The 16,130-nt window shown below is 34.7% G+C and overlaps 1 protein-coding gene across 1 annotated transcript in view; it reads left to right on the forward strand.

Moving 5' to 3' along the window:
• The window catches only part of LOC144956707 (glutathione S-transferase 2-like), a 16,090-nt gene extending 1,587 nt beyond the window's left edge, over window positions 1–14,503 (forward strand). The window contains exons 2-6 of the mRNA XM_078887375.1: window positions 3,723–3,881; window positions 5,367–5,465; window positions 6,115–6,230; window positions 10,158–10,265; window positions 12,568–14,503. Coding sequence (XP_078743501.1) covers window positions 3,731–3,881; window positions 5,367–5,465; window positions 6,115–6,230; window positions 10,158–10,265; window positions 12,568–12,747 — 654 coding nt within the window. The 5' untranslated portion in view covers window positions 3,723–3,730 and the 3' untranslated portion in view covers window positions 12,748–14,503. The remainder of the gene's footprint in view (window positions 1–3,722; window positions 3,882–5,366; window positions 5,466–6,114; window positions 6,231–10,157; window positions 10,266–12,567) is intronic.
• Window positions 14,504–16,130: the final 1,627 nt, after the last annotated feature.

The raw sequence follows: 16,130 nt of genomic DNA on the forward strand, positions 1-16,130 counted from the left end.
TAATGTAGTAGTAGTAGTAGTAGTAGTAGTAGTAGTAGTAGATAGTAGTAGTAGTAGTAGTAGTAGTAGTAGTATAGTAGTAGTAGTTAGTAGTAGTAGTAGTAGTATGTGTATTAGTAGTAGGTAGTAAGTAGTAGTAGTAGTGTAGTTGTAGTAGTAGTAGTAGTTGTAGTATAGTAGTAGTAGTAGTAGTAGTAGTAGTAGTATAGTATATGTAGTAGTATAGTGTAGTAATGTAGTAGTAGTAGTAGTAGTAGTTGGTTGAGTAGTAGTATAGTATGTAGTAGTAGTAGTAGTAGTGATATAGTAGTAGTGTGTAGTAGTATGTGTAGTAGTAGTAGTAGTAGTATTAGTATTGTGTAGTAGTAGTAGTATAGTAGTAGTAGTAGTAGTAGTAGTAGTAGTAGTAGTAGAGTATGTAGTTAGTAGAGTAGTAGTAGTAGTATAGTTTTAGTATAGTAGTAGTATAGTATAGTAGTAGTAGTATAGTAGTAGTATAGTAGTAGTAGTAGTAGTAGTATATAGTATAGTAGTAGTAGTAGTAGTAGTATAGTAGTGTTGTAGTAGTAGTAGTAGTAGTAGTAAATAGTAGTAGTAGTATAGTATAGTAGTAGTAGTAGTAGTAGTAGAAGTATAGTAGTAGTTAGATTTGTTGTAGTAGTTAGTAGTAGTATAGTAGTAGTAAGTTAGTATAAGTAGTATGTAGTAGTAGTAAGTAGTAGTAGTAGTAGTAGTAGTAGTAGTATAGTAGTAGTAGTTGTAGTAGTATATATAGTGTAGTAGTATGTAGTAGTAGTGAGTTATAGTAGTAGTGTAGTAGTAGTAGTAGTAGTAGTAGTAGTAGTAGTAGTAGTGTATAGTGGTAGTTAGTATATAGTATAGTAGTAGTTAGTAGTAGTGTATGTAGTAGTAGTAGTAGTAGTAGTTGTAGTAGTAGTATAGTAGTAGTAGTAGTATAGTATAGTAGTAGTATAGTAGTTGTAGTAGTTATATATAGTAGTTAGTGTAGTTGTAGTAGTAGTAGTAGTAGTAGTAGTAGTATGAGTAGTAGTTGTAGGTAGTAGTAGAGTAGTAGTATGAGTAGTAGTAGTATGTATAGTAGTATAGTAGTAGTAGTAGTAGTAATAGTAGTAGTAGGAGTTTTAGTAGTAGTAGTAGTGTAGATTAGTTGTAGTAGTAGTAGTAGTAGTAGTATGGTAGTGTTAGTAGTAGTGTAGTAGTAGTTGTAGTAGTAGTTAGTAGTTAGTAGTAGTAGTAGTAGTAGTAGGAGTAGTAGTATAGTGTAGTAGTAGTAGTAGTATAGATATAGTAGTAATAGTGTAAGTAGTAGTAGTAGTATAGTATAGTAATAGTAGTAGTTAGTATAGTAGTAGTAGTAGTAGTGTTGTAGTAGTAGTAGTATATGTGTAGTAGTAGTAGTGTAGTAGTAGTTTTGTAGTAGTAGTAGTAGTAGTGTAGTATAGTAGTGTAGTGTATAGTTAGTGTAGTTAGTATAGTAGTTGTAGTTAGTAGTAGAAGTGTAGTAGTAGTAGTAGTGTATAGTATAGTAGTAGTATAGTAGTAGTTGTAGTTAGTAGTAGTAGTTGTAGTTGTAGTAGTAGTAGTAGTGTAGTAGTATAGTAGTAGGTAGTAGTAGTAGTAGTAGTGTAGTAGTAGTAGTAGTATTGTTAGTGGTAGTTAGTTTAGTAGTGGTAGGTAGTAGTAGTAGTTAGTAGTAGTAGTAGTTGTAGTGAGTGAGTGTGTAGTTAGTAGTTGTAGTAAGTTAGTTAGTATTAGTATAGTAGTAGTAGTAGTAGTAGTGTAGTTAGTAGTATAGTAGTATAGTAGTAGTTGTAGTAGTAGTAGTAGTAGTAGTGTAGTAGTAGTATAGTAGTAGTAGTAGTAGTATAGTAAGTGTGTATAGAAGAAATATAGTATGTATTGTGGAGGTGTGTTTGTATTTTTATAGTTAGTAGTATATATAATATATAGTAGTATAGTAGTAGAATTTATAATGTTATATTAGTATAGTTAAAGAAGATGTAGAGTTTGTAGTGTATAGAAGAGTAGTGTGATGTAGTAGAGATATTTAGAGTAGATAATATAGTATGTAGTGTTGAGTAAAATAGTAGTAGTAGTATAATTGTAGTATGTAGTAGATTTATAGTATGGAGTAGTATAATTAGTTTATATAGATTATATAGTGTAGTTAAGTAGTATTAGTAGTAGTAGTAGTAGTATATAGTTAGTATAGTAGTGGTAGTGTATTAGTAGTAGTTTGTAGTGTATGTAGAGTTGTATAGTATTGTAGTAGTAGTATAGTAGAGTAGTAGTATAGAGTATAGTATAGTATGAGGTAGTATGTGTATAGTATTGTAGTTGTAGTATAGTAGTAGTAGTATATGTAGTAGTGTAGTAGTAGTGTAGTAGTATAGTAGTATGTAGTAGTTAAGTAGTATAGTAAGTAAGTATAGTTAGTAGTAGATAGTAGTAGTAGTAGTAGTAGTAGTTAGTAGTAGTATAGTAAGTAGTAGTAGTAGTAGTATAGTAGTAGTAGTAGTATAGTAGTAGTAGTATGTAGTAGTAGTAGTAGTAGTAGTTGTAGTAGTAGTAGTAGTAGTAGTAGTAGTAGTAGTAGTAGTAGTATAGTAGTAGTAGGTAGTATAGTAGTAGTAGTAGTAGTAGTAGTAGTGTAGTTGTAGTAGTAGTAGTAGTAGTAGTAGTGTAGTATAGTAGTAGATATAGTAAATAGTATAGTAGTGGTATAGTTAGTAGTTTAGTAGTAGTATGTTTGTATAGTAGTATTAGTAGTTAGTAGTAATATAGTAGTAGTAGTAGTAGTAGTGTATAGTATATAGTATTAGTATAGTAGTAGTAGTATATAGTAGTAGTAGTAGAAGTAGATAGATATAGTAGTATGTAGTAGTGTAGTAGTAGTAGTATGTGTAGTAGTGTGTAGTAGTGAGTAGTAGTAGTATAGTGTATATAGTGAGTAGAGTAGTAGTAGTATAGTAGTAGTATAGTAGTATAGTAGTATAAGTATAGTAGTAGTAGTAGTGTAGTAGTATAGTATAGGATAGTATAGTAGTATAGTAGTAGTAGTAGTAGTAGATAGTTAGTATAGTATAGTAGTGTAGTAGAGTAGTAGTAGTAGTAGTAGTAGTAGTAGTATAGTAGTAGTAGTAGTAGTAGTAGTAGTAGTAGTAGTAGTAGTAGTAGTAGTAGTAGTGTAGTAGTAGTAGTAGTAGTAGTAGTAGTATGTAGAGTAGTGTTAGTAGTAGTAGTAGTAGTAGTAGTAGTAGTTAGTATGTAGTAGTGTAGTAGTAGTAGTTGTAGTAGTAGTTAGTAGTATAGTAGTAGTTAGTAGTAGTAGTAGGTAGTATATAGTAGTAGTAGTAGTAGTAGAGTAGTAGTATAGTTAGTAGTAGTAGTAGTAGTAGTAGTAGTAGTAGTAGTAGTGTAGTAGTAGTAGTAGTAGTAGTAGTGTAGTAGTAGTATAGTAGTAGTAGTAGTAGTAGTAGTAGTAGTATAGTAGTAGTAGTAGTAGTAGTAGTATTAGTGTAGTATAGCCCAGAGAAAAACCTCAAGTTGGGGGGTATGGTGGGACAGGTTGTGTTTTGTATTTTTTTAATTATCGTTTTTGCTATTTTTAAAATATATATAATAATATATACTATAATGAATACTGATAAGACAATTCCCTTCATAAATGCCGTTTATCATCATTATTTATATTTTCCAAGGGAAACGAATGGCTGCCCAGAAGACGTTTCGCTATGTGTACTTCAATGCAAGAGCCAGGGGCGAGCTGCCCCGACTTGTAGCTGCAGCCACAGGAATTCATTTACAAGAGGAGATAATCAGTGATGAACACGTCGTCTGGCCCAGGGATATCAAACCTAGTAAGATATATTTATCACATGTAGTATGTAGCTTGACTTGACTTTTTTTTTTTTTTTTGCCCCAATAGTCATGGGAATGTTAAAAAAAACTTGAGCTTTTATATAGCGCAATACCTACTAAACCTGCTCAAAGCGCTTTACAAGGAGTCCATAGCCAACAGCAACACTTAACATGTAGGACGAGACATGACGCCTGTTAGGCAATATTGCAAGAAAAAAAAAATTTCGGACAGAGACAACGCTGTCAATGGCCAGATACTCATTTTACACCTGAGTATAGTGAGAGAATGTGAGTAAAGGGTCTTTTCCAAGGACTCAACTATGCACCGAGCAAGGCTCGAACCCAGGACCTTCCAATCCGAAAATGAGTGTCATGCCACTAGACCACATAAGCAGCACGTTCTGCAGGAAATGTCTGTGGATCCTTAAAGAGATTTGCTTGCATTCTCTTTTGTTTGCAGTGTACACACTTATGCAGGTCTGATATCCGAAGGTAATTTTGAGCCTACTTTAACATTGTTGTAATGGACAATATTTTGCACCATTTTTCTGAGATTTCCATTACAACAACGAGCCAGCCCATAGTGAATTGGGTTATCAGACCTGCAAATAAGTTCATATTGCCTCTGTTGAATTGGATACAATTTCTCAAATTTCTTCAATGGTGTTATGAAACATGTAACTCTCTCTTTACCAGCCATTTTCTGTGTTCCCCCGACACTTCACACACAAATTTAACTGTGCTCATGATTTACGAGTATAATAGGTTTTATAATAGAGATAATTTTAATAGACACCGAAAATCTTTTCTGCCGTCCAGTATTAGGCTTTATAACAAGCAATAATCATTTTATATAAATTATTTAGCATTTTTGCTTTTAAAATAAATATTAATTTATTAATTTATTTGTTTTGCAATTTATAATGTCAGTTTTAACTATTTTACAGTGTTGAAATTATTCATATTATAAAGCGCGACTCTGGTTATGGAGCTGCTCCTTTTTTATATATATATCCTATTTCCATTGTATTTTTATCTTATTGTGTAAATTATAACACGTCTGTACAAAAAAATGACCTTTTTGGGATGCACTAAAGTATTATTATTATTATTATTATTATTATTATTATTATTATTATTATTATTATTATTATTATTATTATTATTATTATTATTATTATTAATATTATTATTATTATTATTATTATTATTATTTTTATTATTATTATTATTATTATTATTATTATTATTATTATTATTATTATTATTATTATTATTATTATTATTATAGAGATCCTGCTTCTAGCAACTTAGTATCGCCTTGAAAAATGCACAGCTTTACTTCTTGATGGGTTTTTTCTTGCCTAACGACAATGATTAAACATGCATATCTGAGAAATGATTTAAAGTAGCCTATGGCAATGTTTTGTTTTGTTTCTTTTTTTGGATGGATTCATAATCTGATATTTCAAAAATCTTTTCAGAGACTCCCTTTGGACAACTTCCATGCCTCATCATTGATGACAAATGGTTTACACAGAAATTGGCTATTTCCTTTTATTTAGCGGAGATTGGAGATAGAGGTAGATGTCGGGGGTAATTATGATAGTAGTAGTAGTAGTGCTAGTAGTAGTAGTAGTAGTAGTAGTAGTAGTAGTAGTAGTAGTAGTAGTAGTAGTAGTAGTTGTAATAGTAGTAGTAGTAGTAGTAGTAGTAGTAGTAATAGTAGTAGTAGTAGTAGTAGTGGTAGTAGTAGTAGTAGTAGTAGTAGTAGTAGTAGTAGTAGTAGTAGTAGTAGTAGTAGTAGTATTAGTAATAGTAGTAGTAGTAGTAGTATTAGTAATAGTAGTAGTAGTAATAGTAGTAGTAGTAGCAGCAGCAGCAGTAGCAGCATTAATAGTTGATCATCGTTAAAATAATAATAATAATTATTATTATTATTATTATATTATTATTATTATTATTATTATTATTATTATTATTATTATTATTATTATTATTATTATTATTATTATTATTATTATTATTATTATTATTATTATTATTATTATTATCAACATCATTATTATTATTATTATTATTATTATTATTATTATTATTATTATTATTATTATTATTATTATTATTATTATTATTATTATTATTACTATACATCATTAATATTCATCATAATCATCATAATCTCTAACAATGTGTTAGAAATGAAATTCATACCAAACCAATCCCTTCCAGACCTCCTGGGTAAAACGCCCCATGAGAACCTTGAGATCCACCAGTGTTTGTTTTTCAGCGAGGACGTGTTGGAAAGAATTGTTGTTGCTTGCGGAGACAGAGACATACGAAACAAAGTAGGTGTGGACTAAACGTGTGTATGGGAGTGAAACTACAACTACTGTACAATGATTAGGGTCAATTTTTATTGTATTTTGCTAAACCTATGTGTTTTTTAAAAAAGTAATTAGTTAAGAAAATAATTTTTTAATTAGAAGATAAGGACATTCTACTGTTTTACACAACCTGTATCTTGTGCTTTTAAAGAATAATTTAAGACATTAACAATTTAAATGTTGTTTGAGCAAAGAGTTCTAGAGTATTTTTAATAATCAGCATTCTTTTAACTCACTCAACCCTAACACTAACACCGACTATATCCTTAGTTTACCCGGGTTACTTTTACCCCATGCCTATTTAATTACATTTTTCTGAGACAAATTATAGGTCTAGTATCAAAGCTAATGTTTTTAGTTTTTACATGTTTATGGTAATTGAATAAAACTATCTATGTAAATGCTCCGAGTCCATGTGGTCCGATTATGTCACCATCTCTGCCTCTGCCAATCTTAGCATTTAGGTCCCCCATTACCATAAGGACTTCTTGTGATTTACACATTCGTTTTGCTTTGTCTAGTGAATGGTAAAACTCTGTCATATCTGCATCTGTCGCCTCTTCTGTTGGTGCATAAACTTGAATAATATTGGTGTCAACTACAGGTCCTCTTAGCTTAACCAGCAAAACTCTGTCTGAGATTGCTACGTGCCCTTTGTAAAATTTGGTTGATTTTTGGTCTAAGATCATCCCTACTCCTTTTTGGAAAGAGGTTCCACCACTCCATATGATCTTATATGTCATGTTGTTTTCTTGTTTTGACATGGTTCCCTGCTCTTTCCATCTCATCTCTGCCAGGCCAAGAATATTTATTTGGAGCCGTTTCATTTCTTTCAGAATGTTGTTTAGTTTTCCTTTTTGGGCACAGGTCCTGACATTCCATGTCCCAATTTTGGTTTTGTCACATTTGTTAAATTTATTTCGCCTAGTAACTGGCTGACGGTTCGGTGTGACCTGACGAACATCACGCTCCCAACCGAGCGAGGCAGCAGTCTTCCGTGAAAACATGCTCCCCTTTACGCTGTCACCGTTTAACTTTTTGGACTTATTCATGCAGTTAACTCGGCAAAGTTACAAGAATGGTTTGCCATTGCCTATTCTTGTCGCCCTCTGCAGTTGGCAAGCTTGACCTGTTACCGTTCGACACCACGAGGAGGTTGCAGTAGGGCTTGATGATGATCTATCTTGGACTCGGAGACAGAAATGAACGAGGAAACATCTGGGCAGATTGGTGTAGAACAAATAAATTAATGATTTCAAACACCTGGTTTCAACAACACCCAAGAAGAACCTGGACATGGCAATCACCAGGGGACAGAGCAAGGAACCAGATAGACTTTATAGCAGTATCATCAAGATTCAGAAATGGCATATTAAATTGCAAAACCTACCCAGGCGCCGATGTAGACAGTGACCATGTCCCAGTTGTTTGTACAGTAAGGATAAAGTTTAAAACTATTCAGAGAACAGCTGGTAGAATAAAGAGGGATTACAGGTTATGCAAAGACAATGGCATACAAACAAAAATGAGAGAAGAATTTGAAAATGCACTCATGATACAAAGCCAAAGTGAACCTGATAACGAAAAATGTGAAAAACAATTTGATATATTCCAAAAGTGTGTCAAAGCAACTGCAGAAAAGCATTTACCAATAGCTCAAATAAACAGCAAAAAGGAATGGATGACAAATGAAATTCTAAACCTATTTGAAGAAAGACGAAAATGCAACAGAGGGTCTGCAGAATACCAAACATTGAACAACCACATTAAATCCAAATGCATCGAGGCACACGAGAACTATCTAGACTGGAAATGCTGCGAAATCGAAAGAGAATACAAACCCAACCCCCAACAAGCTCACCAAAGAATAAAAGAACTATCAGGGAAAAGGAAAAGCAAAGCAGCAGGAAGTTGTATCCAAAACAAACAAGGGGAACTGCTATTTGAAGAACAACATATAGAAAGCCGATGGGTAGAATACATAGGCGAACTGTACAATGATCCAAATAGAAATGAACCACCACTGAAATTCAAAGAACCATTAAGCGGACCAAACATCACCAAAAGTGAAATTGAACATGCCATGGAACGAATGAGGGATGGTAAAGCAACAGGCCCTGATGAAATATCTGTAGAGGTATTAAAAAGCCTAGGAGATCTAGCAATTGATGAACTTCACATATTATTCAACAATATATACAATACTGGGAAAATTCCAGAAGATCTCTGTAACTCTATTTTCATAGCAATACCAAAGAAAGCAGGTGCAGTCAGATGCGAAAATTTTAGAACTATAAGTTTAATAAGCCACATCAACAAAATACTGTTGCGTATAATTATCAACAGGCTAAGGAATAAGATTAACCCCGAAATCGCAGAAGAACAATATGGATTCCAACCTGACAGAGGGACAAGGAACGCAATATACCTCCTCCGTGTTTTAAGTGAAAGAGCTATACAGGTTCAGACCCCACTATACCTCTGTTTTGTCGACTACAAAAAAGCTTTTGATAGAGTACGCCACGAAGAAATACTAAAACAACTGCACTCCATTGGCGCTGATGAGAAAGACCTCAGACTCATGCAAACATTATACTACACCCAGCAGGCATCTATCAAAATCGGAAACTCTACAGGAAATTCCATTCCTATTAAGAAAGGAGTCCGTCAAGGGTGTGTTGCCTCACCAGATCTGTTTAATCTATACCAAGAAACAATCATGAGGGGCATAAATAATATGGAGGGAATAAAAGTGGGAGGTCACAACATAAATAATATAAGATACGCAGACGATACGGTACTCATTGCAACATCAGAAATCCAACTTCAAAAGATTGTTGACAAAGTGGTAGTAGATAGTGAAGCCAAGGGAATGGAAGTGAATATCACCAAAACGGAATGCATGGTAATACAGAAAAACCCGAAAACAACAACACCTGCAATATAACGATTCACGGCGAGCAACTTACCAACGTAGAAAGTTTTAAATACCTAGGTTCAATAGTGACAACAGATGGAAGATGTAACCGAGACATACGAGCAAGAATAGCTCAAGCCAAACAGGCCTTCATGGACCTGGGAAACATTTTGAAAAACAAACAGATGTCGTTCGGGATTAGATTCCGAGTCTTGAAGTGCTACGTGTGGCCAATCTTGTTATACGGATGCGAAAGCTGGACTACAAATGCAGAAACACAAAAGAACATTGAAGCTTTTGAAATGTGGTGCTTGAGAAGGATGCAGAGAATATCGTATACTGCACACAAAACGAACGAAGAAGTGCTAAAACAAACATGCCAACAAAGGAAACTAATGCCCTTAATAGTGGATCGACAACAATCCTTTTTCGGACACATAGTAAGGAAAGATAAGAATGAATACCTGGCAAGTTGTGGAAAAATACCTGGTAAACGCGCCCGGGGGAGACAAAGAAAAACACTCATAGACCAACTGAAGGGCTTCACCAGCCTAACAATCCAAGAGCTGTTTGAAAAGGCAAGAGACAGGGAGGAATGGAGAGAGATAATTCATGCAGTATCCGAAGCCTGGACCAGGCATGGAACCTAGAAGAAGAAGATGTAAATGCTCATTTAAAAAAAAAAATTTCTTCCAATTTTGAAATGTAGCAAATAGTCTACGATTGAGTGAGTTAAGGTATGTTTTTGTTGTTGTTGTTTTTTTTTTTTAATTTTGTTGTTGTTTTTTTTTTGGGGGGGGGGGGGGTGGGAGTAGCATGAATTAACTGTTTGCATGATTTATAATGGGGATCATTTTTATGATAATGCTGATGTTGATTTCTCTCTTGGTTGTGGCGATGATGATGATGATGATGATGACGATGATGCTAATGACACTGTTGCTGCTGCTGCTGATGATTTATATTGACAGGGATCTGACAACTTACAGCAAGTCCGGACTGAGTACCTTCCTATGAAACTTCCAATTATGGAGAAGAGGCTTCGAGAAAATGGTTCAGGATATTTTGCTATAGACCGGGTACGTTGCTTACTAACTCTACCGTCACATGCTGGGCTGTTTTTCTTTCCTTTTAATATTTAAATTAAAAACGTGTTTGCGTTTTCAAGTTCAATCCCTTAATCTGTAAAAGTCACTTTGCCCATTGTTGCAGACAGCCAAAGTGATACGAAGCTTCTAGAAGCTGTGAACTGAAAATGTAATGAACAAAGATGAATATACCAGCTTTGTAAAAGAACAAAATACCAAACATGAAACATTTTGGGCTCAAAAACCTTCTTCAACTTCAACCAATAACAAAAACGAAACATTAATAATTCATTTGTGTTAATTACTTTTAGCAGATGTTTTTACAATTGATAATTCACCCTGTCTGTTTTACAGAAATTGTCGCTGTTTTCAGTGTCTATAATTTCTGGTTAGAGTCTTTTACTTTTCTACTCCCAGATTGTCTGTGGGAGAAAAATGTTTATAATAATGTGTTCCTGTTGTATATTGCAATGGGATTCAATAGTCTGATGTCACGTCGCCCCGCAACGGCGGCCATCGTGGTTCTAAACAAAGAAAATCGGTACTTTTTATTCGTCATGCTGGCTAGAACTTTTCATATGTCTTGTGATCAGAATGTGTAAAAGTCAAAACATGATCAGATTTATAATGGGTTTTTTTTTCCTCTGGATACGCTTTTATGCTCGTCAGAGAAATATTTCATAAGGGCGTCCGCCATTGTTCCGATTGTTTAGAGCCAGTTACTAAGTTACCATGCGTCATTACGAGGGAAGTGACGTTATGACTGTTGAAGAGTATTGTGTATCCGCTGTTGTGATAACTTGTGGTTAATTGCAATGTTATTTGGGGAAATATTGAAAACGTTAAGGGCTGCCTGAAGCCTGTGATCGTGAAAATACTCACGAAAGAGTGAAAATGGAAAGGCTACATATAGGAATGATACACGAAGCCTCTCCATTTTCACTCTTTCGTTAGTATTTGGGGAAAGATTGTGGTATCTGTATCATTGTTTTTCTATTTGTTTGTTTTAATTATTAGTAAATAAAAAATATCAACAAAATCTTGGAAAATAACTAAAGCATTAGTAAAAAAAAAAAAAGACATGAATAAATCTGGGGGGTTTCATGATTTGTATATCTTGTTAACTCAGTCAACCCTCGAGATTTTTGCTACTTTTCAAAATTGAAAAAAATGTCTTTAAAATGAGCATGTAAATTGATAGTTTTATTTAACTACCATTAACGTGTAAAAATTAAGCTAGCTTTGATACTACGCCTATAATTTGTCTTAGAAAAAAATGTAATAAATAGGCATGGGGTAAAAGTAACCCGGGTAAACTACGGATATAGTCGGTGTTAGGGTTGAGTGATCAGAGCTTCAAATAAGAGCCTATTATGTCCGCACTAATGTAGTATCTGTCATCTGCATTTTTTTCCAAATTGGGACCTAAAATTTGCCAAAATTTGCCCAAAAAACCCCCAAAATTTGCCAAGAAATTTGCCAAAAAGACCAAAATTTGCCGAGGAAAACGAAGCGTTTCAGTAAAAATTAACATGCGAAACAGAAAAATATATATAAAAGACAATTTATTACATTTAAGGAGGCTACATTTATTAATTTACACAATGTAAAGCGATTTATGCGGCCAAACTTTCAAACAATCACACACACACACGCAAAGCTGCAACATTTCTCAAGTTTCGCACTTTTTTTCTCGATATTTTGTTTTCGCTTCTTTTTTTCCCCAAAATTTGCCACGATTTGCCAATTTTGGGAAATTTGCCGCAAAAAATGCAGATGACAGTAGTATGAACAAAGGCTGGAACGAGGTCCTTGTTCTCATTTTGGTCAGAGATGTATGGAACACCATTCATTCCACAGAGAATCCGGGAGTCCAAACCATTGTCTGCGTTCAAGAAATCCTTGCAATATGTGATCCTCCGTGTCAAAGCGGTATTATGTCGGGATCCACTCGGTTAGGGAAATTGAATTCTTTGCCACAAATATCAAACTTGGGTTTAATTTCTGTACGTTATGCTGGAGTATAAATACTATTTCTTGCTTTACAAAAACTTCTAAGGTCCAATTTCTCATCATTCTATCTCTAAATTCATTTTTTTGGGGTCTGAATCATTCCGACATAATACCGTTTTGAGACGGAGGGTCACATATTTCTTTTTTTTTTTTAAATCTCAATTAATTTCTGTAAAATCATATTGTGTTGATGTCAAGTGCCAAGAGCCTCATTGGGCTGAGGATACTGTGTGGTCTACAAGAGTCCATTATTATTATTATATGTATTTTAATTTGACAGATGACCATTGCTGACCTGTCTGGCTTTGACGTCTTTGAGCACGTTGTTGATTTGGAAGGCATCGACTACCTTGACCAATACCCCTGCATCAAATCCAACTTTGAACGGACTGCAAGCCTACCACGAATCAAGGAATATCGCACCAATGGGCGCAATAAAACACCAACATTTAATTGGTAGATTAGGAAAAGCATGTCATTACTTAAAGAGGAGGAAAGATGTGATTTTTAAGGCATGGAATTCAAGGCTGTGTCATGATACAGTGGAACCTCAGTATAACAACAGGCATGGTGGGACCAACCTAAAATACCCGTTATGATTATGACTATGACCCAGTCCTGTTACAACCGAATTTCAAGGGAAACAACCCAAATCACCACCTGTTATCATTTTCAGTCTCTCTCGCAATTTCAAATTGACCATTGTGTGCGTGTGTGTGTGTTTTATGCTACACACTGTTTTTCCTGCTGCAAGGCCCATGTTAATGTTAGACTGACAATGATGTTGTATAGTAGTAACTCGTGTATACACACTACAATCACAGAGTATTCATGAACTAGGCATAGCCTAGCTTTCTGTTGCCTTTAGATAGAGACATATCTGAACGTAATGTGGGCTGATATATATTATGTTTGGAAATGGTAAGTGGGTTTCAGCACCGCTGTTATAACCACTTACTGGGCGGGGTTGCTGACCTCCCATAGTGGGCAGGGGGGTACATACTGTGTCTTCTATCCCCTATATCTGTTTTCCAACATGCTTTCTGTCTTTGTCTTGGAATGAGATTACTTGGTTTTGTCCTGACCCTTGCCGGATGCCCTGACTGAGAGGGAAACAGTCAAATGTATGATTAGTTTTGGGAGATGATATTTTTTTCCTTGTAAATCATCTCTCTGTTATGCACTGTATTATGTTTTGTTTACGTATATATGATTTGTAAACATTTGAGTGTATTCCTCTTAGTGGGGACCTGTGTTTGTGTCTGTATGAGACTTTTAAGTGATCTCAAACTAAGTACTTTGATAGTGTGCTCTTGGAATCTACATCTGTTTCCTATTTGAACCAATTCCCCTTTGTCTTACCTTTTCTTGGGTGCTTTAATAATAATTCTAAATCTTTTTACTATCCCATTTTCTTCCTTTTTACTGGCGCTGATATGACCTTAATGTGTTGCAAGCGCCGTAAAACACTTAAAAACAAAAACAAAAACATATAACCACTTAGGCTCTTAAAAGTCCTGGTAAATTTTACTAAAGCCAAAGAGGGAGAAAATTTGAGGATTAAAAAAATGTTATAACTGGGTCCTGTTATATCCTGACCTTTATATACGGGTTCCACTGTATGATGTACGTATCAAAATATCTGAAAAGTTTGTTTCAGCTTTGTCTTGATTTGCGTATCATAAACATCTTTTCACATAGGTATTTTTAATCATTACCTGCTCTCAACTTTTGCATTATAATCAGAAATAAGAGTGAGAAAATAGAGAAAAGCCCTGAGGTAAGAAATGACAATGAAGCAAGTCAGATGAGCTGAAATGGTGGAATTTTGTTTGTTATGGGGCTGCAGCTCGAGTAGAGTATGTATGTATGTGTGTGTGTGTGTGTGTGTATGTGTGTATGTATGTATGTGTGTGTAATGTATGTATGCATGCATGCATGCATGATGTATGAGAGAGAGAGAGCGAGAAGAGAGAGTGAGAAGAGAGAGAGAGAGAGAGAGCGAGTGAGAAGAGAGAGGGAGCGAGAAGAGAGAGAGAGAGAGAGAGAGAGAGAGAAAAAGATAGAGCGAGAGAGAGAGAGAGAAAGAGAGAGAGAGCGAGCAATAAGAGAGAGAGTTTGATTTAAAGTTTGATGTGTCTAAAAATGTGAAATTCATTGTGGTGAACATTTAAAAGTGAATTCAGATTAAAATTTTCACAACTGGATAACTGGGAGATGATATTATTTTCTTTATAAATCATTTCTCTGTTATGTATTGTTATATTTGTTGTTTTGAAGCATTTGAGTTTATTCCTCTTAGTGGGATCCTGTGCTTGTGTCTGGATGAGACTCTAAGGTGATCTCAAACTATGTACAATGATGGAATGCTTTTGGAATCTACATCTATTCCCTATTTGTACCATTCTCCTTTGTCTTCCTTTTCTTGTGTGATTTTAAAAGTAAATCTATAATGTTTTTTACTATCCCATTTTATTTCTTTTTACTGGCGCTGAAATGACCTAAATGTGCCGCAAGCGCCGTAAAATCCGTAAAAGCAACAATCCATGTATGACCCAGACAGATAATATTAAATTGATTTCCCTTTTTGAACTTCTGGGTCAAGAAACGGGTTACAGTGTCTACACTAAAAGTGTATGAATGATAAAATTGCTTGATTAATAATAATAATACCACGTAAATTCTACAGCGCCGCTTTCCACCAAAAGTGCATGGAAACGCTTATACATTTATGCACATGTGATCATATATATCATTCAATAAAATCACTCACAGAAAACTGAAAGGAAATACTCGGTCATCAAAGAGGCTTTAAAGGACAGAATTTAATCATGAGCACAATCCTCAGAAAAATGTGTAAGAAGACGCATTTTGTTTGGTAAAATTGGCACCACTGAAAACAGCGCCCCAAAACCGTCACCACTACAAAAGTCTTTCAGGACTATTAAGTACATGGAGTATGGAGTTTATCCCAGTTTTTGTAGCATGAAATGGACAATACAACACTTTCTGGATTTTGCATGCTCTTGGAAGAAGCTAAAAGCGTTCTAGAATCTGCTGAGTGTGCCAAATTCTGATGCTCATGTTTTAACAAATTATTTATTTTATTGAAAGAATTCAGTCTTTCAGCTCCAGCGTGTCATATTGCTGAACATTCTGGAATTTGCATACTAGAGTCCAGCGAATACCGTCCTGAAGTTTGCCACCATTTGGAAAGGATGCTATTCTGTATCAAAGCACTTCTCGTGCGACTATGTGGTCAAGCGGTATGACACTCGCTTTCGGATAGGAAGGTCCTGGGTTCGAGCCTTGCTCGGTGCATAGTTGAGTCCTTGGAAAAGGCTTTTTACTCACATTCTCTCACCACACTCAGGTGTAAAATGAGCACCTGGCCGTGAACAGCGTTATCTATGTCCGAAAAAAATTGTAATATTATCGCCTAACAGGCATCATATCCCATCCTACATGTAAAGTGTTGCTGTTGGCCAGGGACCCTTTGTAAAGTGCTTTGAGCATGTTTAGTGGATATCGCATGATATAAAAGCTCATTTTTTTTTACTTCTCTTGACAGCACCAGGGATCGATTTGTATTAGTCCCTTTGTAAGTCGAGTGAGAGCATCACCAACTAAGCTATTGGGACTCCCTACAAATTAGAGAGTGGGTTACAAAGTGTTTAGATAAACTAATACTAATAATAGTGTTGAAAGTGTCATTAAATGCATAAAAACAAATCAAGAGAGCTTGATTTGAATCATTTTGACATTCACAAGATTAAAAGTGCCTGTTCTCGACTGCTTATTGAATCTCGCTGCATATGCCTTCATAGAGTCTATTTCATGTGC

The sequence above is a fragment of the Berghia stephanieae genome, chromosome 11 (genome assembly GCF_034508935.2).
Source record: "Berghia stephanieae isolate SIO BIC M18660-M18661 chromosome 11, UCSD_Bste_1.3, whole genome shotgun sequence".
In the NCBI taxonomy this organism is placed as follows: Eukaryota; Metazoa; Mollusca; class Gastropoda; order Nudibranchia; family Aeolidiidae; genus Berghia; species Berghia stephanieae.